The 25,422-nt window shown below is 39.1% G+C and overlaps 2 protein-coding genes across 2 annotated transcripts in view; one reads left to right on the top strand and one right to left on the bottom strand.

Moving 5' to 3' along the window:
- Positions 1–25,422, bottom strand: part of LOC138168177 (KRAB domain-containing protein 4-like) — a 367,151-nt gene that overhangs the window by 13,116 nt on the left and 328,613 nt on the right. The window lies entirely within an intron of this gene.
- Positions 2,145–3,174, top strand: LOC138168168 (vomeronasal type-1 receptor 1-like). Its single transcript, XM_069097212.1, has one exon. It carries the CDS (start codon positions 2,145–2,147, stop codon positions 3,072–3,074), a length of 930 nt encoding a protein of 309 aa, XP_068953313.1. The 3' UTR covers positions 3,075–3,174.

The following is a 25,422-nucleotide window of genomic DNA, read 5'->3' as shown; positions in this document are numbered from 1 at the left end:
ATGCTGTACTTTGGTTTCTGTGAATGTTTGGCTTTAGTTTACTGTTGAATAAATAGAGAGTTCACTACACTATGTGATCAGAACCTTAAAGCTATCACAGCAGCAGTCCTCTGGAGAGCTGCTTGTGCTTGGCTTTACACAGATCTGCTTGGTCTCGACCCCTTGAAACCAGCTGCCCACACACCAGGTACCCTATGGTGTCACCTCCCCTCCCCTCACTTTCCAACTTCTTTTTGTGTATTAACTTCCCCCATTAGATTGTAAACTCCTTGAGGGCAGAGACTGTCTTTCTTTTCTTATTTGCATACCCAGCACCTGTCACAGAGCAGGCACTTGATGTTTATTACATTGAATTGAATTGAAATAGTGAAAATATCAGTCAACCCATCTATTTACCAAACAGTCCCAGAGACCAGTGGGAGACTTGTAAAGATGATCCACTACAATCATTTCTTGCAATAGATGATGTATTTAGATTCTCTGATAAGTAAGTTGAGGTTGATGGACATTCACTTTGGTAGCCTCTAAGCCAACTAATTAGTTCACTCACCATACAAATTCTGCCTGACCCAGACAGTAACCCATAAATGCATATTTTAAAGGAAGATAACCTTACATAATATAACTCCAGAACTAAGAATACTGATGTTGCCCAGACCCTAGATGAGATTGCGTCTAGGAAGAGAGGACTGAAGTTCTGATGAGGCTGAAAATCCACTAGTATTGATACAGGGGCAAGTGGGTCAGCAGGTCACAGAGGAAAGAGGGATTCCTTCCCAATGACCAGACTGGGTCACAAAGTCCCACGAGGCAGCTGGGGAAACAGTGACACATGAAGTACTACGACAGTGCAACTGCTTCCTCACTCCCACTGTCACTGGCAACGTGGTGACTCTCACCCTCACCCCACGGTGACCAGACATAGCTGAATTGGCCTTAATGGACCGAGACTAGCATGGAGTCACAAGCTCATGGCTCAGATATGGCTTTAGAAAAGTTCTCAAGTTGTGGTTATGAATCTTAATATCTCCCACAGAGTTGCCTACTATCCCTAGCCAAGAATTCAATCTGTCCCTAATAGATTTCTTCTATGTCAGCTAATGGCTTTGGGAGATTATATTGTCCTGATCACACAGGTTCTAAACCTGGAGCCATCTTTAATTCTTCACTCTCACACACCTCAATATCCCAATACCTTGCGAAGGGTTGTCAATTTTATTTTTGTGAACATATTTTGAATATCACCTCTTCTTTTCTAACCCCACTTGGCCCCCTGTCATCCCTTTGTGCCTGGACTATCCCAGTAGCTGCTAGCAGGGATTCTTGCTCCCTCCACATTCCAATTCATTCTCTACTCAGCTGTTGAAGTGATCTTCCAAAGCAGGAGTATAACCATTTCACCATTCCTTCTCCCACCCAGACTTGGACTCAATAAACTATGATGCCTCTGTATCACCTCCAGGATCAATTATAAAGTCTTCTGTTTTGTTATTAAAGCTATTGAAAATCTCCCCCTAACACACATTTCCAGTCCTTTTTTTAACCTTATACCCCTCAAACACTCTGTGGCTTACTGACACTGGCCTTCTTGCTGTTCATCCCATACAACACTCCATCTCCTGCATCTTCCCTGGCTGGAATTCTCTCACTCCTCACCTCTGGCTCCTGGATTCTCTCAATTCCTTCAAGTTCAAACTAAAGTCCTTCATTTGCCAAGAAACCTCTCTTGATAAACTCCTTCCATGGAGTGCATCCCTTCTGCCGATGACCTCCAGTTGACCCTGTATGTATCTACAGGTAGGTATTTCCATTTTGTCTCCCCACCCCCACCCCCACACACCATAAGAAATTAAGGGCAGAGGTTGCTTTGTTTTCTTGGTATCCCCAACATTTAGCACATTGCCTGTCAATAGTAGGTGCTTCGTAAATGCTTACTGACGGACACTCACACAGAGTCCCACCTAGAAAAGGCCATTAGATGAACACACCTCCCACCCCACAAGAACAACACTGATTGTAGTCATGGTCTCCATAGTCCGCATCCTTGTGGCTCTTTTAGAATATGAGTAGGAAATGTAATGTTATGAATTCTTTTCATTTCTGTTCAGTCACTAATGAAAGTTTTCTTCCAGGACACTAAGAACATGAGTCCACTTGAAATCATGCTGGGTATGGTGTTCTGCTCTCAGACTGCAGCTGGGATTGTGGGAAACTCCTTCCTAGTGTTTCTCTTCACATTCATGTTCCTTACTGCACACAAATGGAGAACCATAGATACAATACTCATACAGCTGGCTTGGGCCAACTCCGTGCTGCTGCTTTTTAAGGGCATCCCTCAAACAATGGCAGCTTTGGGCCTGAAGAATTTCCTAGATGATGCTGGCTGTAAAAGTGTCCTCTACCTTCACAGAGTGGCCCGAGCTCTTTCCCTCAACATGACCTGCCTCGTGAGTGGCTTTCAAGCCATCACTATCAGCCCCAATACCTCGAGGTGGACAAGGCTTAAAACCAGAATCCCAATGTACATCATTCCCTGCAGTTTTCTCATCTGGATATTCCATATGATAACAAATATCAATGTCCTTATGAATATTAAAGGAACAAGGATCTCCAAAAACATCTCAAACCTACTGGATTTCGGATATTGTTATGATTCAGTGGACTCTACAATTAAGGTCGCACTGGTTACAGTTCTGGTCTCCCTCCCTGATGCTGTTTGTGTAGGGTTAATGGTCTTTGCCAGTGGCTACATGATGTTGTTTCTAAAGAAGCACCACAAAAGGGTCCAGGACATCCACATGTCTAGGCTTTCTCCAAGACCCTCCCCTGAGACCAAAGCTACCCAATCCATCCTACTGCTGGTGAATACCTTTGTGAGCTTTTCCTCACTCAATTCTATCTTGGTAATGTATATGCATTTTAAAAACCCAACACCTTGGCTGTTACATAGCTCAAACTTCCTGGCTGCCTGTTTCCCAATTATAAGTCCATTTGTGCTGATCAACACAGACTCTCAAGTTCTGAAGTACTGCTATGCTCTCTGGGGAAAACCCCACATCTTTGGCCTTTCTTGATGTCCCCAGTGCTTAGCAAAAAACCTAACCCATCATAAGCCCTTGTTAAATACTTATTGGTTGAATGACTAACAAAAGATCTTTATCCCCAGGTCCATCTGGTTCCAATTATTTCCCCTTTCTTCCTCTGTCCTGGCTCCTACTTAAGGATATCATACCATGACCCATTCCTCCAGAATCAAGGACAACTGGAAATCCGTTGAGGTCTTTGATAAGAAGAACTGTGAGCAATTTGGAACTATGCCCAAAGAGCTAAACACACACACACACACACACACACACACACACACACACACACACACCCTTTGACCTAGCAATATCACTACTAAGTCCATATCCCAAAAAAAGAATTTTTTTCAAAATGAAAAGTATATCTACAGAGAGATTTAAGCAGCTCTTTTCTCATGGCAAAGAAATAGAAATTGAGCGGATGCCTATCAACTGGGGAATGGCTCAACAAGTTGTGGATTGTGATGGAATACTATGGTGCTATGGGAAATGATAAGCAGGGTGCTTCAGAAAGAGAGGATTGCATGAGGTGATGCAAAGTTGAGATGCACAGTGTAAAAACAACAGCAATATTGTAGGATGATCAGCTGTGAATGACGTAGCTGTGCTCAGCAATACAACGATCCAAGACAACTCCGAAGGACTCATGGTGAAAAATTCTGTCTGTCCGAAGAGAAGAAAACGGAGAAAACTGGCAGTGTCTGAATATAGACTGAAGCATAAAAAAATTTTTTTAAAAGGACTGTGACTGAACTCAAGAGTATGGTTTATAGGCTTATGGTTCCCAGAGGCAATTATAGAATCCCAGAAACTCTGAGTTGAAAGGCACCTAAGAAAGAATCTAGTCCTGCTCATACCTGCTCATACCTTCCACAATGTAGCTAGCAAACTCCATCCAACACCTTGACTGCAGACTTGCAGGGAAATGGGGGAACTTCCTTCTTCCTGCAATGATCCATCATACTTTGAGGGAAATATGAAAGTGTTCCCTTTTCTTTAGGTTTTGTGTGTTCCCAGCCCAGATCTCTCTGTCTCTGTCTCCCTATATCTCCCCTTTCTCCTCTCCTTCTCCCCCTCTCTCCTCTTCTCTGTCCCAGAGGGTCCAACTTTGAAGAACAGGATGGCATCATCTCATGTTTCTGGACCTGCCTCTGATCGACAAATTGATTGCATTGGCCTTCCCTTAGGGCAGCTAGCTGATGTAATAGTGCATACAGCACAGAGCCTGAAGTCAGGAAGACTCATCTCATGGGTTCAAATCTGACTTCAGTCACTTACCAGCTTGTGACCTGGGGCAAATCACTTCACCCTGTTTGCCTCAGTTCCTCATCTGCAAGAGGAGCTGGAAAAGAAAATTATAAACTACTCCAGTATCTTTGCCATGAAAACCCCAAAAGGAATAACAAAAATTTGGATATGACTGACACAGCTGAACAAAGGGAAAGTGATCTGCCCACATTCCAGTTGAAACCAACCAAACATGGGACTGCAGGATCTGTCATTTTTGTGACCACTCCAGCCAACATAACGGTCCTCACAGAAGACATTCCGTTTGCTCATGGCCTCACTCTTATTATTGCTACTGATCAGGGATCCCTTTTTACTGCAAAGAAGGCTCATGATTGTGCACTAAATGGACTTTCCATTTTTCCTTGTGGCTGGAATCAAGTAGCCATACAACAGTTGACCATTGAGCTGATTATCAAGGTTGGATGTTCTATCTTCCTTAACCTATCACTTTGGTAAACCATCACAATTCCCAAGAAGAAGTCAGACTCGACTTCAATGGCTTCTTGGATATGCCCTTCAGGATGATTTGTTTGACAAGAATGGATGTATTTTGGATAGAGCCATTATTGATCCTCCCCAGCCTGGTCTTTGTCAATACTCTGCAAGGACATCTGGGACTGAAATTATTGCCTCTTAGAAAGAGCTATACAAACTAGGGGAACTTGTTCAGGTCTTCTTTAATTGACAATATTCCTGTCTATAGTCAAAATAATTTGGAGTACTCAGAGAAAGCACTTGGAAGATAAAAGGGAAGATTTGCTTTGTACTTAGGGGAAATGAAATTTTATTTTTATAGTCATGGTGACAGGGAGTTAACTTTTAAAATTGGGGAAACTTTATGCTCCTGATTAAAAACAAAGGGGAATCTTCATCCAATTTCCATGGAAGAAAATAGAATTCTCTCATTCAAAAGTTTTAAGAGACCCAGACTTGGGACTATAGCCCTAAGGGGGCTCTTTGGCAGGGGAAGATTTGGCTGGTGTACTTGGCTGTACATGGAGAGGGTGATGAGATAAAGGAATTCTGTTATCAACATAGGTCTCATGATAGCTTGTGGGCAAATAAAGCATCAGCCACTTAGCTATTCAGATCTGTTCATGGGACCAGTGACAACACTAGCTACATCACCATCCATCCTACAGAAGTGATTTTTCTGGTTGCTGCTCCTGGACATCAGGATTATTCTGTCCAAGAAAATGTTTATGAACTGCCCCAGCATCACTTGTTTTTTCTTTAAATATTTCTATATCCTTTGTTTTAATGTCCCTCCCTAGTTTGGGGGTTGCTTTGAGACTATTTTAATGGTAAAAGTTTCCCTAGAAAAATCTGAGGACCTTGGCACCAAATGGTGGGTTTTAGTGTGAACATGACAGGTCTCTTGGGGTCACTGAAGTTGTGACCCCAGCCTGGACTCCACCCTATCCCTTGGCTCATTCTCACCAGCTGCTGTGCAAGCCTAGAGATATACATCTGAGGTGGACAATTGGCCGGGGGCAAAGACAGCCACCAGAAATCATTTTTCTGAAATTTTCAGAAATCATTTTACCAGAAATCATCATCAAACTGTCTGGAGGCTGCTCCCTTCACCTGGCATCTGTGGCAGGGAAGTTGTGTTTTATTTCCCTTTATTTCTAAAGGTTTTAATTTTGTTTTAGGATTTATGGGTATCTACTGATTTTCAACATGTAAACAAAAATCCTTGACCCTGCTGGAGAAAGCCGAATGTAGCTTTAGGCCATAATACAAGGTGCATAGGAAATGGTCTTAAGGAGAAGTGTGGCTACCCTCAATGGTGCCTTTGGAGTCCTTTTGTTTTCACGTCTCTTCCAATGTCTCCCCCCTCCCCAGCCCAGAGTGACTGACACCTCATAATACATCAATCTTATCTAAAGGCAACAAACCACCCCGATTCAAGACTGTGCTGAGAACGCTTTGGAGTCCAGCGTAAGGGAGGCAAGCATGGACTGTGCTCGCTTCGCTCAGGCCACATCTGTAGGAGTATGTTTGAGTAACAGACATCACATATTAACGAGTACATTGGCAAGCCAGAGAGCCTTGAGAGGGGAGTGGCCAAGACAACAAAGTGTATCTAGAGCATAGTGAATGAGAAAAAATTAAGGGAAAATTGTAGGTGGCAGAATCACTCGTTCCCAGAGTTGTGAGAGCCCAATGAAGGCATCAAGTTCAGCCCAAAGAGAAGCACGAACGCCTCCCACAACACTGCAAGAAACCAGTCATCACTCTTTGTTCCAGAGTTCCAGTGAGTGTCAGCCCTTTTTGAACAGCTCTGATTTTAGGAGGTTTTATCTTATGTCATTTTCTCTATGAAATTACCATAATGGGCTGAACCCATATCTCAAGACCCTTGAAGACAGATGTCCTGTCGCTCTGACTCACCTCTTCTTCAGGACAAATATGTCTGGTTCCTTTATCTGATTGATGGACAGAGGACAAGACCTTGAGGCTCATACACATTGGTCACACTGCACAGCAAACTTTCATCTGCAGTAATTGTAAAGGGGACTGATCAACTGTCTGTCTCAAGCCATTTAAAATAATTATCTTTGTTAGACAAGAATAGTTGCTGGTTGAATAAAGCAGTCAGAGTGATCGTGAAGTGGGCCTCTTCCGATCAGTCTTTTTATGAGCCTTGCCACCCCCTGCACCACTGTCCCCACCCCCCAAAGATTGGGATCGTAAGGGTCTAGGAGTCTAGAGTAAGAAGCAGGGTCACAGAAAGTTGGAAATCCATAGCAGCCCAGGGGCAACCCAGCTGCTGGGCTGCAGCCAAGAAGGGAGCTATTTCTGAGGCCTAATGGCCTCCAGGTGTCTCAGCTTCGAGGTCCCAAGTTAATACCTTGGGGTCTTCTCACCTACTTAAATACTGAGGGAATTGCCCTGCCCCCCAGCCCCCCAAAAATAAAAGATTTTCTTGCTTCAGTTGTCTTTCTTGCTGCCTGTCTATCCTAAGGCCCCCTATACTAATCTGAAGCTTCATAACTCAAACTCTTCTAACTCAATCTTTCCTCAGATACAAAGACTTATTATTATAAAAATATAATTTGCCCACATTAACAGAGGAACAACTAGTGCCCTTAAATAAACTGAACCAGCCACAAATGAGCTCCCTAAGATGGGCTCACAGGTGAATTTTAGCCTAAGCTTAAAAAACAAGGAATTCCAATACCATTTAAACTATCTGAAAAAATAGGTCAAGAAGTAGTCCTACCAAGTTCGTTCTATGACATAAATATGCTTTTGATACCTAAACCAGAGGGAATAAAAACACAAAAAGAAAATTGATTAAATTCCCTAAATAGAAATACAAAAATTTTAAATAAAACAAATTACAGCAATATACCACAAATATTATACACTATGACAAGTTGAGATTTATAGCAGGAATACAGGGTTGGTTCAATATTAGGAAAACTATCAGCCTGTCTGACCATCTCAATACCAAAAACAAAAAATCATGAGGTTATCAACAGATGCAAAAAAACAACCCCTTTTGACAAAATTTAACACCCATTCCTATTTAAAAAGAAAAAAACACTAGAAAGCACAGAAATTAAAGGAAAGCTTGCTTAAAATGATAAGTAGTATCTTTTTGAGTGAGGGAGGGCTGTGCAAAGTCACCAGCCTCACTTCCTTCTCCGGAGCCATGTGGGTCCCACTGACCAGATGTCAATTTGGACTGGAGATGGCCAAGGATGCAGTGGGAGCCCTTGGTTATCTTAAGATAAGGTCTTTCCAGAGTTTTCACTTTTAGTGAGGCAATGCCAATTCATTTAAGGCTTAAGAAATGAGTCAAGGCATGGCCCCTTTCTTAAAAAGGGAGGAAAAATTCAACTGCAAGACCCTCCGGGGTTGTTGGCCAAAAAAGCAATCACTATTAACATTCACTCTGAGCCAGGAGGGCCCAAAATGTAGCCCTTAAGTGGTGCTAGGGTAAGGAGTGTCACCATCTTGCTGATGTCACTGTCCTGTTTGTGAATGAAGGACAAACCACAACCTGAGAACAGTCTGAATCATCCCGATGAGGCCCCTCCGCTGCCCAGTTCCAGTTGGACAACTCAGCTCATCCTCTCCTCTTCTCCCCTCCCCAGATGGGGCACCATGCCCTTACCCGAGGGGGTTCTGCCCAAAGGAAGATAAGCTTTGATGGCTGAAACCTACCTAATTATCATGGGGTTTACTGGCTAGATTTCTTTCTTAAACACCTTGCCTTAAATCCAATTCAGTCTGGCTCTCATTGATTGGACAATAGGTCCTTGCCCAAGCACCATTTAATGGTTATTTGGGGGGAGAGGGGGGTCCTCCTGGCTCAGAGTGAATGTAAATCAAAAGACACATGTTGGGCAGTAATGTGAGAGAAGAAATGCCATTTTTATGTAGACTGATTCATTATCAAGGGGCATAAAACCCTCAGACTATGGCCAGTTGGTGCTGGACATCTTAACGGAGTTCCCATTCTCCTGTGGGAAACATGTTCTTAACCTGGCATAGCCAGCTGATCTTTTGAATATGGGGTGGAGAGTGTATCTCTCCATGTTACCTATTCAGCCTTATGAAGGTTACCCTTTTTGTCTTTCTCACTAGTTAATTTTAGATTGGCCATTTTCTTCATTAGTATCTACTTACCTATAGGAATTGTATCATTTTTATCCCTTTTCACCAACAACGTTGGTACTATTGCATTTTATGGACCTTGAGTGGTTCATCAGATAACCCTGAGTCTGAATCACTGGATTGGACTGAATCAGACCTGACTCACAACAACCAATAAAGTCCACAGAAAAAACAGAAGAGCAATCCAGGAAAAGCCCTGGGGTGCACTCACAATCCGCAGTGTGAAGATCCTTCCAGGAAGACTGGGTAGCAAGACAAAGGAGAGCCCTGTCAGGAATCCATAACGTTAGAGAACGTCCAGGAGAATTTGGTTCTTACCTCTTAAAAAAAAACACTAACCCTTCTGATGGGGGGTGAGAATTGAGAAAAGGTCATTAGATTTGGCAATTAAGAGCCCATTGGTCAGCTTAGAAAGAACAGTTCCAGTTGAATAATGAGGTTGGGAATTTTGTCAAAATACAGAGAGGAGTTGTTGGCAGCTAGATGAAACAGTGGGTAGAGTACTAGCCCAGGAGCCCGGAGGATCTGAGTTCAAATGTGACCTCAGATGCTTACTATCTGCATGCCCTGGGAAAAAATTCTTACCCCCAACTGCCTCTATTTTTTTTTTTTAATACAGAGAACAGAATAAATGAAGGGACAGCGTGGAGTGGCTTTCTCAAGGGTTTAGGAAGAGGCATAAGAGATACAGTGTAAAAGCCAGAGGGGAAGTGATGATCAGATGCGAGTTATTTAATGATGGAGGAGATCTGGGCATGTTTGGGCAGCAGCGGCGGCGGCGGCAGCAGCAGCAACAGCAACAGCAGTAGCAGTAGTAGTAGTAGTAGTAGTAGTAGTAGTAGTAGTAGTAGTAGTAGTAGTAGTAGTAGCAGCAGCAGCAGTATAGAAGAACCTAACAGAAAGTCTATAAAACGGAGAAGCAGACAGGACAACAGGGCTGGATTAGGCCAAGCCTCAGAGGCTGGAGGATCAGAAGGGAAGTCCTCTACTGATGAAGGCAGGTGATTAGAAGAGTCTAGGCCTCCTTGAGACCCTTGGCCAAAGTTAGACATGGCTGCATGTGTGCCTAAGAATAAGGAGATTCTTTTCACCCCCATTTATGTAGCACTTGACAGATTACAAAGTTCTTTTTGCAAACAAACGTCTAGGGGCAGTCCAAAAATATTAACCAAGCAAGAGCCAAAGCACCAAACATCCCTCCCCAACCCACAGAGGGTGAGAGGCAAAGAACCAAATACACACACATCCCCTCCTGGCAGTGAGCAAGAAGATTCTCTGCTGAGCTGGGTCAAGGGTTTCTCTTCAGAACTTCCTCCTCATTAAAGTCAGTGGATGGCAAACTCTGCCACGGACTCCAGTTCCTGGACTTTTTATGAGTCCCTATGCCCTTCACTGGCGCCAAGGTCACACACAACATTATCTGCGGTCTCCTATACTTGTTCACCTAAGAGAAGAAAATAATAAAAACACAACAGGGATAGAAAAATAGGAGTGCAAGGCCATGGGCTTATGGGGGCCAAGTGGGGAAATATGAGCCCCAAAGAAACACCTGCTATCTCCCTTCAGGCTAAGTTTGCAGCAATTCTTCCTCATTCACCAGGATAATTGGAACAAATTCCCCTATCAACCTTTTCTCACATGCACACTTGGCTCTGTCTCAGAAGCCAACTGGAAGGCTTTTTGATCACCATAAGAAACAGTTGGGGGATCCCTGAGGAGGTGAAGCGAGCCCCAGAACAAGATTCTGGAAGTGGGCTCAGCAAGTGCCAGGGACCGAGGCTCCACTCAACAGTCTCCCATTACATTTACTTAAATGCATGTGAAATAAAAGGAAACCCCTAGCTTCTCTAGACTTCCCCCACAAGCAGACAGAAAATCACCTTGAAAGAACATGGAGGAGCAAAAATAAGGGGGTAAGGGGGTAAGTGGAGAGGCTGAGGTTTGTTCTGTATGAAGTACAGACACCAGGCCAGAGACTCCACAGAATCAACGAAGAGTGGGCCCTGAGGGAAGCAGAGGAGGCCTCCAGGAATTTGACCTCAGGATCTCTTACCACACAAACCTTCATCGAAGAGAGAGCAGATGTGCTGAGTGGGGGAAGCCTGAAGGACCCCCTGCTGTTTCCAGGAGCCAGGCCTACCTTCACTGACTAGATTTGATCTCAAGTTGTGACTGTGGGGAAGGAGCAGGGGTCACACCCCGGTAAGGGTGGAACTGCAGGAAACAAGGACATCTGGGCGGTGTGGCTGGGGCCGACAGGAGAAGAGAGGAAGAGAAGAGTCTCTGAGACTAAGCCCCAAGACAGGATTCAGAAAACAACAGGAAAGAGAACCCAAGGCCTAGGGCAACATCACCCACAAGTTGGGATTAAAACTTGATTATAATAATATTAAGTTGCTAAAAATAAAATAAGACAAATTACAAATAAAAATGAACCAGACCACAGATAGTTACTTTGCTGTAAAAGAGGATCTGGGTTCATTCATATTCAGAGGAAGATGGTGAAGCTCAGAAAGAAAAAAAAAGAAGTAATGTCAAATGGTCACAGGCCCCAAAAGAAATCTTGGAAGAACTCTAAAAGGAATTCAAAAATCAAATAAGAGAGAACAAGAAAAAAATTAGGGGGGAAAAAAAAGCAGTTCAAGAAAATTATGGAGGGGCGGCCAGGTAGCACAGCGAGTAACAGCACTGGCTCTAGTGTTGAGAAGACCTGGGGGAATCCCGGGCTCAGACACTTAGCACCCACCCAGAAACACCTGGCCATGTAACCTTGAGCAAGTTACTTAACCCCAATTGCTTTAAAAAAAAAATATGGAAAGAAAGCCAATTAGAAAAGGAGATAGAAAACCTTAAGGAAGAAAATAACTGCTTGAAAACTAGAATTGGGCAAGTGGAATTGAGTGACATGATAAGACACCAATAAATATCAAAACTAGAAAAACAGAAGAGCATCTGAAACACTGCCTTAGAATTAAGTGACTGGGAGAACAGATGGAGGAGAGACAATCTAAGAATTGTCAGACTATCCTAAAGTTGTGATCAAAAAAAAAAAAAATCCCTACATAATACTACAAGAAATTATTAAGGAAAATTGCCCTGAAATTCTAGAACAAGAAGGTAAAGTAGAAATTGGAAGAATCTACCGATCACCACTTGGAAGAAATTTTACAGCAATGTCATAGCCAAGTTTCAAGATTCCCAGGTTAAATAGAAAATATTGAAAGCAACAAGAAAAAAATAATTTAAATACTTCAGAAAAAGAGTCAGAATTTCACAAGACCTAGCAGCTTCTACAGTAAAAGACAGTAGTTTTGAAACATCATACTTGGAAAAGCAAAGGAGCTATGGTTACATCCCAGAATAATTTATACAGAAAAGCTGAGTATAATTCTGAATGGAAAAAAAATGGACACTTGATAAAGTGACTCAGTTATTTGTAACAAAAAGACAAGACCTCAATGGAAAATTTAATATAAAACATCCAGAAGAAGTAGAAGGAAATCATTAAAGAATAATTACAAGGCACTGATAAAGGTGAAACTGTTTACTTAGGAAATATGAAAATGTTATCAGTATTCTTAAAGCTATTATCATTACTAAGGTAGTTTGAAAGAAAGGTTGTGTGTGGGGGGGGGGAGGGAGGCGTGGCTAGGTGGCGCAGTGAATAGAGCAGCAACCCTGGAGTCATGAGTTCAAATTTGGCCTCAGACACTCAACACAAAAACTAGCCATGTGACCTTGGGCAAGTCACTTAACCCCAACTGCCCTCCAAAAAGAAAAAAAAAAAAAAACGAAAGGTTGTGGCTTAATTGTATAAGATGAAGTGGTTCTGAAAAATAAAATTAGGTAGGAAGCGGTTAAAAAAAGAAGCAATTATCTCATAAAAACAGGGTGTGTGGAACAGGGCTCTAAATCATTACTTTTTAGAAAAATGCAGATTAGTACAACCTTGAGATATCATTTTATCCTACCAGATTGGCTAAAATGATAGAAAGGAAAAGTGACAAATGTTGGAGATGAGGAAAAATCAGAACTTTAATTCATTGTTGGTGGAATTGTAAGATGACCCAACCATTTTGGAGAGCAATTTGGAATGATGCCCAAAGAGTTATTAAACTTTCTATAACTTTGACCCAGCAACACCACTACTTGGTCTATTTCTGAAGATAATTAGGGGAAAAGGAATAGAACCTCTATGTTCTAAAATGTTTATAGCAATTCTCTCTGTGGTGGCAAAGACCTAGAAATTGCAGGAATGCCCATCAGTTGAAGAATGGCCAAGCAAATTGTGGTATATGATTGTGATGGAAGTCTACTGTGCTATAAGAAATGATGAGCTCAATGGTTTTAGAAAAAACATGGAAAGACTTCCATGAAATAATGAAGAGCAAAATATGCAGAACCAAGAGAACACTGTAGATAGTAACAGCAATATTGTTTTAAGAACAGCTTTGAGCAAATAAGCTATTTTGTCTATTATAAATACCCAAATTAACTAAAAAGGACATATGAAGAAAGATGTTCTCTGCATCCAGAGAAAGAAGTGATAAATGGACATTTATACAGAATAATTTTACATATGTGTGTGTATTTATTTGTGTCTATTAGCGGCCACAGGGTGGGGGGAAGGAAGAATAAAATTTCATTATAATTTTGTTGTGTATTTGAAAGGAATAACAAGTTATGCATGACAGATTTTATAATACTCTTTTTATTGTACTATTACGGAAATGCTTGCTTTATTCCATAAATTAAAAATAAAATTTAAAAACTAAATAAATGCATAGATACTATTCTCATCAAATTTGTAAATTTGATTTCCTTGATAAGAAGGAATTCCCTTCTGCTAATTATCCACACACAGAGACAGAACAGATGTAGTAATATGAGTCCCATTTTCCCCTCAATAACCGGGGATCAAACAATGACAGTTGAAAAGGCAGGAAAAGCAAGTTGAGCTAAGATTGTAGGAAAAGCACCTTGTAAGAAAGAAAGCTCTGAAACACCCTAAAATATTATTCACATGGATAATCTTCCCACATTCGAGTGTAAGCAGTTTATTTTTTAGTTCTTCATTATTGTTTGTGATTACCTTTTCATATTTCTTTGAACTCCTATATTTGAAATTCAAATTTTATCATGAAGCTCTGTTCTTTGTATAAGGAATCCTTGGAAATCCTCTATTTCATAAAAGGTCCATTTTTTCCCCTGAAAGATTTCACTGTTTTTCTGGATGAGTCATTCTTGGCTATAAAGCCTATAAACTCTGCCTTCTGGAATATTGTGTTACAAGATATCCACCCCTTTATAGTGATGATCGCTAAACCATGTGTGATCCTCACAGTGCCTCCTTGGTATTTTAATTCTTTCTTTCTACTTGCAGAAAGTTTTCTTTAACCTGGAAGCTTTTGGATTTTGACTATAATATTCCTAGGGGTTTTCATTTGGGAATTTCAGGAGGTGAGCAATAGAATCTTTCTATTTCCACTCTGCCCTCTGGTCCTAAGTGTTCTTTTAAGATTTCCTGAAATGGCATTATGCCCTTTTTAATTTTTTTGGTTATGCTGCCCAAGAAGTCCAATGATTCTTCATTTTGTTTCTTCCTCATTGTTTTCTAAGTCAGTTGTTGTTTTATATGCGATACCTTACATGTTTTTCTATTGTTTTCAGCATTTTTATCTTGGTTAAATATTTCTTGTTGTCTTATTAAGTCTCATTGAGACTTCTATCTAATCCATTCTAATTTTCAGGAAGTTTGTTGCTAAAGGAAGATTTTTTACCTCTTGTGCCAAGATATTAATTCCTTTTCCAATTCTTTTTCCATAGCTTTCATTTATTTCCCATTCTTACTTGAATGTTCGCATTGTATTTATAAAAGCATTTTTAACATTTTTTTTAAAAAGTGTTGTTTTCAAAGAATTCTCATTGAATTTGTGGTCAAGTTCTTTTATTCTTTGAGGGTTTGCTTGTAGGTATTTTAGAGTCATTCCTTTCTTGGGGTTTGTGTCCTGAGCATCAAGAGTTCCTTTGTTTGTTTTTAATGATGTAGTTTCTTTTTTCATTTGCTCATTTCCCCAGTTACATTCTTACTTCAGACTTAATATTAGAGCCATGTCTACATTTCTGTAGGAAATGTCTGAGCTGATTCTGTTGCTGCTTTCTTGGAGATTCTGAGTGCTGTTATTCCAGGATTTCAGGGCAGCTCAGGCTACGAAACTGGAAGCTTTCCATGCTCCCAAAGTGGTCTCATCCAATTCTTTTCACTCCCCACCAACCCACCCCTATCTGAGTGTTAGCAGGAACTGGTCTGGGTTTGGATCTGAACAAGAGTAGATTCAGGCACTATCCAGGAACTATCAGTCAACTGGGAAGCTCTGCTGGTTTAGACTGATGGAACTACAGACTTCTCTTTGGTCTTAGGTCCTTGCTGGTTATTTCTCTTCAGGTTTTAGACTGAGATAGATGCTGAAACTGAGACCCTGCTCTTCTGGCAAACTACTCCAATATCTTTGCTAAGAAAACCCTAAAGGGATCATGAAGAATCAGACAAGACTTAAATGACTGAACAAAAACCATTTTTTAAGACAAACATGTAAAAATAAGTTTAACTTATCAATATCATAAAAACTTGAAAATATGTTCAATGTACACCATTTGTAAAACTTCCACCTTTGAAAAGGCTTGGGGTGGAAGTGTCTCCTCACATCTGTTCTTTCAGCCATGCTTATTTTCCACAAATTTGCAATCTTTTCTTTTGACTTTTCTTTCCTGTATGTCGTCATCTGGGCCTTCCTTAACTTACTCTACATTAGTTCATGCAAGTTTTTCCATGATTTTCTGAATTTGTTACAATTGTTGTGCCCACAGTACAGTAATATTCCCCTGCATTCATGTACCACAATTTATTTAGCCATTCTCAAATAAAACAGCATCTATTTGTTTCCAATTCTTCCTCATCAAAAAAAGAGTGCTTATATAAATACTTTGGGGTACATGGAGTCTGTCTTATCGATGGACTTCATGTAGCATAAGTTCAGTTATGAATTGTCTGGGTGAAAGGTGAACATGTTAGTCACTTTATTTGCATAATTATAAATTGCTTTCCAAAGTGTTTGTACTGATTTATAGTTTCACCGGCACTGCATATGTCTATTCTTCCAAAATCTCTCAAACATTGATTATCGCCAATCTTCTGTCTATAATCTTTGCCAATTTGCAAGATGAGAGAGAAGAAACCTCAGAGATGTTTTAATTCCCATTTATTTTATCATTAGTAACTTAAACAGTCTTTCATCTAATTAATATTTTGCAATTCTTTCGAAAACCATTTGTTCATATTTTTTCACTTACCTATTCAATAGTCGCTATTGGTCACACAAATATGTACACACATATGTATGTATATTATTAATTATTCATATATCTTGAATACCAGATATATCAGGAAAAAAACTGATGTTTTCCCATTTAGCCACTTCCCCTTTTATCCTAGGTAAATTAATTTTATCTGTGCAGAAATTTTCAGTTTATATAATGAAAGTTACCTTTTGTAATTGCCTCTATCCCTTCTTTGGTTAAAATATATCTGCTCATGGCTGTAAGAGGTGTTTTTATCTTTGATATTAAGGTCATATATCCACATATTGCAAAATGTGGTAAAAGGTATTGATCTAAATTTGATTTCTGCAAGATAGTTTTCCAATTTACCTACTAGTTGTTATAAAAAATGGAATTCTTTCCTAAGTAATTTGTGTTTTCTACAGTGTTTATCAAACACTGGATTTTGAGTTCCATTGTTTGATTCTCCCTTATTTTGCTTGTTCCACTGATCTGGCTTTGTTTTTAACCAATAATATGGTTTTGATAAATATTGCTGCTTTCTTTTTTATGCTTTTTGGAGGGCAATTGGGGTTGTGACTGCCCAAGGTCACATGGCTAGTTTTTGTGTTAAGTGTCTGAGGTCGGATTTGAACTCAGGTCCTCCTGACTCCTGGGCCAGTGCTCTATTCACTGTGCCACCTAGCCGCCCCCATAAATACTGCTTTTCAATATCATCTAAAATCTAAGAGTATTTTACCCCTTTCATTCCTTCCTTTTTTGATGCCTTCCCATTATATTCTAGAGTTTTTTAATGAATTTTGTTATAAAATTCTGTAAAGATTCTCTTATAATTTGATTGATACAGTACTAAAAATGTAAATCATACTTGGTATTATTGTCATTTTTATAAAATTGGGTTGGCCTAGCCATGAGCAGCAAATATTCCTCCGGCTCTTTAATTTGTTCTTTATTTCTTTTAGGAGATTTCTGTGATTGAAATTATCCAAGTCTTTAGTTAGTTTTGGTAAATTGATGCCTAGATATTTTGTGCCTTTTGTAATTATGCCAAATGAGATTTCCCTTTCTGCTAACTGCCTCTTGGATTTTGTTATTATTATATAAAAATGCAGTTGACTTTTGATGGTTTATTTTGTAACCTGCAACTTAGTTGAAATAATTGTCTCAGTATCTTGGATGATTCCCTAAGATTGTCCATATCTGCCATCATATCATCCACAAAAAGAAATAGTTTAACTCTATTTACCATCTCTGTAACTTTAAGTTCTATCTCACTTTATTACTGTTACTAGCATTTTCAGAACTAAGTTCAGTAACAGTGAAGAGAATGGGCATCCTTGCTTTAATAAAACATTTCTTTAAAAATATTTCTGTATCCTTATTGCATATTATTTTTTCTTTTGGTTATTGATACTCTTAATATTTAAAGTCATAATATTTCACAATATTAAAAGGTCTGTGGCTATACTTTTTGTTAGTTTTTTTAAGCATAAATGATTTTTGCACTTTGTCAAAGGTATTTTCTCCATCTATTCAGATAATCATGTTAAGTTTTTGTTTTTAATATAATTAATTACATTGATTGTCTCCATAATGTTAAACCATCTTTGCATCACTTGTATAAACCCAGTTTGGTCTAATGAATGATTTCCTGTCTGTATATCTGCACTCTGTTAAACAGGATTTTATCCAAATTTTTAAAATAAGTACTCATTAAAAATTCATTAATTACATTGGTTTATAATTCTTTTTCTGGGTTTTACTCTTCCCTGGTTTGGTACAAATACTGTATTTGTCTCATGAAATGATTCTGGTAAGGTGCTATCCCCCTTTTAAAGAATAACTGACGTATTATGGGCATTAATTCTAGTACCGGTAGTTTCTTTTTTTTTTTTTGCAAAGCAATCAGGATTAAATGACTTGCCCAGGGTCACACAGCAAGTAAGTGACAAGTATCTGAATCCACATTTGAACTCAGGTCCTCCTGACTCCAGGGCCAGTGCTCTACCCACTGTGCCCCTAGTATTAAAAGTCTGATAGAATTCTACTGTGAATCCAGTAAAATTAGAAAACATTTTTTTTTCCATTAGTAGCACCTTTATGGCTAGTTCTAGTTCCTTTTCTGAGACTAAATTATTTAATGTATCTAGTAAGTTTGTCAGCTTGAATATTTTATATACTTGACATTATTTCTTTTTTATCTCCTCAGTTTTGTTATCACACAACTGTATTAAGTAGGTTATGATTATTCTTATTATTTTGATTTTGCTGTAGTTTCACCTTGTTCGTTTGCTTTTTTCTTGACTTGACTTTTTTACTTTCCTCTTTTTAATCAGATTGGATAAAGCTTTATCAATTTTACTAGTCTTCTCAAAGAACTAGGTTTTAATTTTATTTATAATATTTATTTTTAGATCTGTCCATTTCTTTTCTGATTTTAATACCTCTTCCTTTGTGCTTATTATAAGTTTCTTTATTTGCTGAATTTCTAATTGTTAAATTCCTATTCAACTTACTAAATTCTTTTTTTTTGCAGGGGTGGAAATTTTTTTTTAATTTAGTTTTTATTTTCCCCTAGTTACATGTAAAAACAATTCTTAACATTGATTCTTAAAACTTTTGAGTTCCAAATTCTCTCCCTTCTTCCCACTCCCCCCACAGAAGGCAATTTGATATAGGTTATACAAGTGTAGTCATGTAAGACACTCCCATAATAGTCATGTTGTGAAAGAAAACACAAACCCCCCTCAAGAAAAATAAATTTTACAAGAGTCTGCTTCAATCTGTATTCAGATGGATAGCATTTTTCATCATAAATCCTTCAGTTATCCTGGGTCATTATATTGCTGAGAATAGCAAAGGGATTCACAGCTAATCATCTTGCAGTATCACTATTATTTTACACACAGTACATTTCACTTTGCATCAGTTCATGCAAGTCTTCCCAGGTTTCTCTGAGTGCATCCTGCTCATCATTTCTTATAGTACAATAATATTCCATCATAATCACTTACCACAACATAGACCATTTTTTTTCTATTTTGCTAATTTATTTTTGTATACATATATCTTTCTGCTGAGGACATCTTGAGCTACATGCCAGAAACCTTGGTTCATTGTTTCATTATTTTCTTTCACATCATTATTTTTTCTATGATTTGTTTTTTACCCACTTTCTATTTAGCATTTCATTGTTAAGTCTCCATTCAGTTGTGTCTTTAGTATGTTAATCTTATACAAGTAACTTTAAAAAAATATTTTTAAAGGGTGTATTTATTGGATTTTTTTGGTCTCTTTGGAATATCTGTTCCCTAAAACATAACTGCTTTGTCAAAGTTCAAAGTGCAGTCAAGACATATGTATATTTTTAACAGCTCCACTTAGAAAATATCCTGTTTTACATCCAATTTATCCTGTAATTATTTGTTCTGTATTTTTTCTATTGTTTATCTTATACTTACCTAAACTGAGAGAAGGATAGTGAAATCTCCTGTCTCTATTATAATATCACTTTCTATAACTTCTTGATCAATTAATGTTTCCTTTATGAATTTAAGTATTAAACAGTTAGAACACATATTTAATATTAGGATTAGCTTCTTCATGGTTTTCAGCATAATATAGTTTCCTTGTTTATCACTTCTTTGTTTTCTCTGGCACCACTACTGATGACTTCTCATTCTTACTAAGTCTCCCCGAAACTGGGTATGGGGAGGGGGGAAGCTTATAACAGGGAAATAAATTTAAGCAAAGGAATTCTATGATGATGTTGGCTTGGTCTATTCCTGAGTAAATGATATCTTTAATTACTTAGGTCTGCATTGTTATTATGTTCATGTTTTGGCATGTAAACTTCCAAGCATTTTCTACCACTGAGTTATTTTTAATGGAATTTCTATTTCTATCTTTTATTGAATTGTGCTGGTAATACACAGAAATACCAGTAATTTGTGTGGGTTTATCTCTGAACCAGCAACTTTGCTGCATTTGCTAACTGCAACATTCACTTGTAATCTTGGCATGTGTGGCTGTTTTCCCATGTACATTGCTGCCATCATATTTTTTTTTTTTGGCAGGGGGGAGCTCAGCTTACTTCATTCTGCATCAGTTCATGTAGGTCTCGTCATGTTTCTTTATGTTAATCACAATTCTAGGGTTTTGGGTTTTTTTTGCTTTTTGGAGGGGGAAGGTAGGGCAACTGGGGTTAAGTGACTTGCCCCAGGTCACATGGCTAGTTTTTGTGTTGTGTCTGAGGTCACATTTGAACTCGGGTCCTCCTGACTTCAGGGCCGGTGCTCTATTCACTGCACCACCTAGCCACCCCACAATTCTAATTCTTACAACACAGTAATATTATTTTCCTGCTCATAACCTACACATCCCAGTGATTCTGAACTTCTGTAGGGCAACATCCAAACCCCATTTCCCCCCCCCAATTCCTTATTGTGACTTCCCTCAATCCTCCCTCCCCAAAGCCCCAACCAAATGCCACAGACCTTTTCCAGTCTGCCCTTTGGCATGCCTCTCCCATAGGCAACACACTTTCCTTCATGTTAAATGTTCTCCTCTCACGCCTTTCATCTTACAGCAATCACCAAATCTTGACTCCCACCTAATGACAAAGACTGCCTTGGGCATTGTTTCCGGTACTAGTTGTACCTTCAATCATTCTGTTTGGTTCAGTGGACAAGTTGGGGGAGATGGAACACTCCTTGCTCCCCTACCACTTCCAGGACTGCCTCCTATCCCCACCACTCAATAAGTTCTCTTCCTTGAGCCTTTGGAAATAACCTCCCTTAAGTCTCCTTCCTCCTCCCCAAAAAAATGCAATGAGGAAGATTTTGATCACCTCAATCTCTTTGGTTTGAGTGTTGAGGTTCAGTCTTTAAGTGTTTTTGAAGAAGTCAGTCTACTTTTTACCAATAGGAGAAGCTCCAGGAGATTCTGAGTCACTTGGGGAAGGATTTTGAAGAAGTCAAGAAACTTTTTTGTCAGGAAGTAAGGGCCTAATTACTGTCCTGTTTAGAAAGAAACCAGGATAATTTAGTCTGCCCTTTAACCAGGCAATTAATCTACCTGAACACTGAGGACCCACTCCTTTCAGGCAACTGTCCAGGCAGGCAGATTTGAGGGCAATCACTTTGTGACCTCCATAGAAATAAACTTTGGACACATTATAAGCTGATGGACATCAAATGGTAATTCAAATATTTTCAAATTAACAATAAGCTCTCTGAGGGAGGCAAAAAAAAAAAAAAACAACAACTGGATAGAAACAGTCTGCCAAATAGGGAGAGGGATTTATAATATATCTTAATAAAGAGAAATCTGCATGCCTGAAAAGCCATCAAAACCACCAAAGATATCACTGGAAGAGTGTCTCTGATACACAGAGAACTGAGTCAAATTTATAAGGATACAAGTCATTCCCCAATTGATAAATGGTCAAAGGATATAAACAGGTATTTTTCAGAGGAAGTAATCAAAGATATCTATAAGCATATTAAAAAATGCTCTAAATCACTATTGATTAGAGAGATGCAAATCAAAACAACACTGAGGTACCACATCTCACTGGTCAGACTGGTTAATATGACAAAACAGGAAAATGATAAATGCTGGATAAGATGTGGAAAAATTGGAACACTGATACACTGTTGGTAGAGTTGTGAACTGACCCAACCATTCTGGAGAGCAATTGGGAACTATGCCCAAAGGGCTATAAAAATGTGCATACCCTTTGACCCAGCAATACCACTTCAAGGGCTGTATTCCAAAGAGATCATACAAGTGGGAAAAGGACCCGTGTGTACAAAATATTGATAGCAGCTCTTTTTATAGTGGCAAAGAATTGGAAATCAAGGGGATGACCATCAATTGGAGAATGGCCAAACAAGTTGCGGTATATGAATGCAATAGAATACTATTGTACTGTAAGACATGAGGAGCAGGTGGATTTCATAATAACCTGGAGAGACTTATATAAACTGATGCTGAGTGAGGAGAGCAGAATCAGGAGAACATTGTACATAATTACAGACATATCATATCTGTGATGACCAACTTTGATAGACTGGGCTCCTCTCAGCAATGCAGGGTTATAGGACAACTTCCAAAGACTCATGATGGAAAGGGACATTGCATGCAGAGAAAGAACTACAGTCTGAATGCAGATTGAAGCAAACTACGTATTCTCTTTTTTGTTTTGTTCCTTCTTTCTCATTGTTCATTCCACTGGTTATAATTCTTTACAACTTGATTAATGTTTGACATGAAGGTATTTGTACAACCAAATGGGATTGCAAGCCACCATAGGGGGAGTGGGAGGGTTGTATTCTAAAGGGATGATAGGGGTGGGAGGATGAGGGGAGAAGGGAATTTGGAACTCAAGGATTGAGAACTGAATGCTGTAAAGTAAAAGTAAATTTAAAAAAATTTTAAGATATCACTGGAAAGAGCCAAGACCTAATCATTAATCATCAACTAATCCTTTCATTTAGACAGACTAAAGGATCTGGAGATCAGGAAGGAACATTTCCACAAGATGGCTACTATCTTTAGATCCAATTAATGGCAGAGTAGAAGTGGAGCTTTTGGCATGGGGGTTCAGGAAAAACTAAGGGAAATTGGGATTTCATGAGGACAGGTTGCTTTACTGTTAACTATCTCACCCTTGTCCCTTTAGAGAACTTTCATTGACTGGAATTGGAGGACTGTGGGAGAATATTGCATACTGGATCACTTAAGAATTTTGATGTGTGGAAATGTTGGAGAAAGAGCAAAGGACCAGGATAGGCAGAATACCCCAGTATATACTTAACCTCAGCATACCTCAATTTCCTTATCTGCAAAATGAGAATGATACCCAGCAGTAAGATATAGAAAACTCATTTAAAATAACTGTAGGCAATATAAAATACTTGGGAGTCTACCTGCCAAGACAAACACAGAAACTATATGAACACAATTACAAAACATTTTTCACATAAAGTCAGAGCTACACAATTGGAAAAATATCCATTGCTCATGGGTAGGCTGAGCTAATTTAACAAAAATGACAATTATACCTAATTTACTTATTCAGTGCCATACCAATCAAACTAGCAAAAAATTATTTTATAGAGCTAGAAAAAAAAATAAAATTCATCTGGAAGAAGAAAAGGTGAAGAATATCAGGGGCAGCTAGGTGGTGCAATAAATAGAGCACCAGCCTTGTAGTCAGGAGGACCTGAGTTCAAATCCAGCCTCAGACACTTAATACTTACTAACTGTGTGACCTTGGGCAAGTCACTTAACCCCAACCTTCCAAGCCCTGCCTTCCCCCTCAAAAAAAAAAATATATCAAGAGAATTTATTTTTAAAATGCAAAGGAAACAGGGCGGCTAGTTGGCACAGTGAGTAGAGCACTGGCCCTGGAGTCAGGAGGACCTGAGCTCAAATCCGGCCTCAGACATTTGACACACTGTGTGACCTTGGGCAAGTCACTTAACCCCAATTGCCCTGCCCTCCCCCCTCCAAAAAGCAAAAAATTAAAAAAAAATGCAAAGGAAGGTGGCCTAGCTATACCAAATTTAGACTACATCATAAAGTGGCAATCATTAAAACTATTTGGTACTGGCTAATTGAGTGGTGGATCAATGGAATATATTTGATACACAGGACACGGTAGTACATGAACATAGTAATCCACTATTTGATAAAACCAAAGACTCTAGCTTCTAGGATAAGAACTCAATTTTACAAAAACTGTTGGGAAAACTGGAAAATAGTATGGCAGAAACTAGGTACAGACCAACATTTCACACTATATACCAAGATAAGGTCAAAATGTGTACATGATTTAGACATAAAGGGTATACCATAAGCAAATTAGGAAAGCATAGTTTACCTGTCAGATTTATGGAAAAAGGAAGAATTTATGAGCAAACAAGAGATACAACATTATGGATACTTCTGATTATATTAAATTAAATTAAAAAGGATTTGCACAAACAAAACTAATGAAACTGAGATTGGAAGCAGAAAGGTAGGAAACAATTTTTCCAGCAAGCATATCTAATAAAGTCCTCAAATATACAATGAATTGATTCAAACTTATAACGAGTCATTCTCCAATTCATAATCTGTCAAAGAATATGAACAGGTGAACACATAGTTTCAGATGAAGACATCAAAGCTATCTACAGTCATATGAAAAAATGTTCTAAAATCACTATTGATTAGAGAAATGCAAATTAAAACAACCCTGAGGTACCACCAACCCATCAAATTGGCTAATATGACAGAAAGGGAAAATGATAAATGTTGGAGATGTGAAAAAATTGGGATACTAATCCACTGTTGGTGGAGTTGTGAACTGATCCAACCATTCTACAGAATAATTTGGGCAATCAAACTGTATACCCTTTGATCTAGCAATACCATTACTAGGCCTGTATGCCAGAGATCATAAAAAGGGGGAAAGGACCTACATAAACAAAAATATTTATTAGCAGCTCTTTTTGTGGTGGCAAAGAACTAGAAATCAAGGGGATGTCCATCAATTGGGAAATGGCTAAAAGTTATGGCATATGAATGTCATGGAATACTACCGTGTTCCCCCGATAATAAGACACTGTCTTATTAATTTTTTTGGAAAGAAAAACACCAGAGGGCTTATTTTCAGGGGAGGGCTTATGCTGTCCTGCCTCAGCTCTCCTCCGCGGCACTGCTCTCAATGGTGCCAGCAAGCAAATCACTGGGGAAGAACAGGATGACGCGCTCACTGCTGCAGCTCTGATTGGATGCAGCTCGGAGCACGGCGTGCGTTTCACCCGGGGGGGGACGGTGCATACAGAGGGTACCGTAATGTAGCGTGTAGCGCAGGGGATCACCTTCACTACAGTAGCAATCTCAATAGGGCTTATTTTCGGGGGAGGGCTTATTTAGAGGAATCTTACACAGTAAGGGGAGGGCTTATTTTCGGGATAGGTCTTATTATCGGGGAAACATGGTATTGTGCTATAAAAAATGATGAGCAGGCAGATTTCAGAAAAACCTGGATTTAACATGAACTGATGCTGAGTGAAATGAGAAGAAC

The sequence above is a fragment of the Petaurus breviceps genome, unplaced genomic scaffold (assembly GCF_028583685.1).
Source record: "Petaurus breviceps papuanus isolate PSGF00001 unplaced genomic scaffold, PetGlider_PUasm1.0 355, whole genome shotgun sequence".
In the NCBI taxonomy this organism is placed as follows: Eukaryota; Metazoa; Chordata; class Mammalia; order Diprotodontia; family Petauridae; genus Petaurus; species Petaurus breviceps.
This window is presented reverse-complemented; position numbering and strand designations above follow the sequence as displayed.

What these genes read in the sequence shown, in the direction of transcription:
- LOC138168168 (XM_069097212.1), top strand. Translation starts at nt 2,145, where the DNA reads ATGAGTCCACTTGAAATCATGCTGGGTATGGTGTTCTGCTCTCAGACT.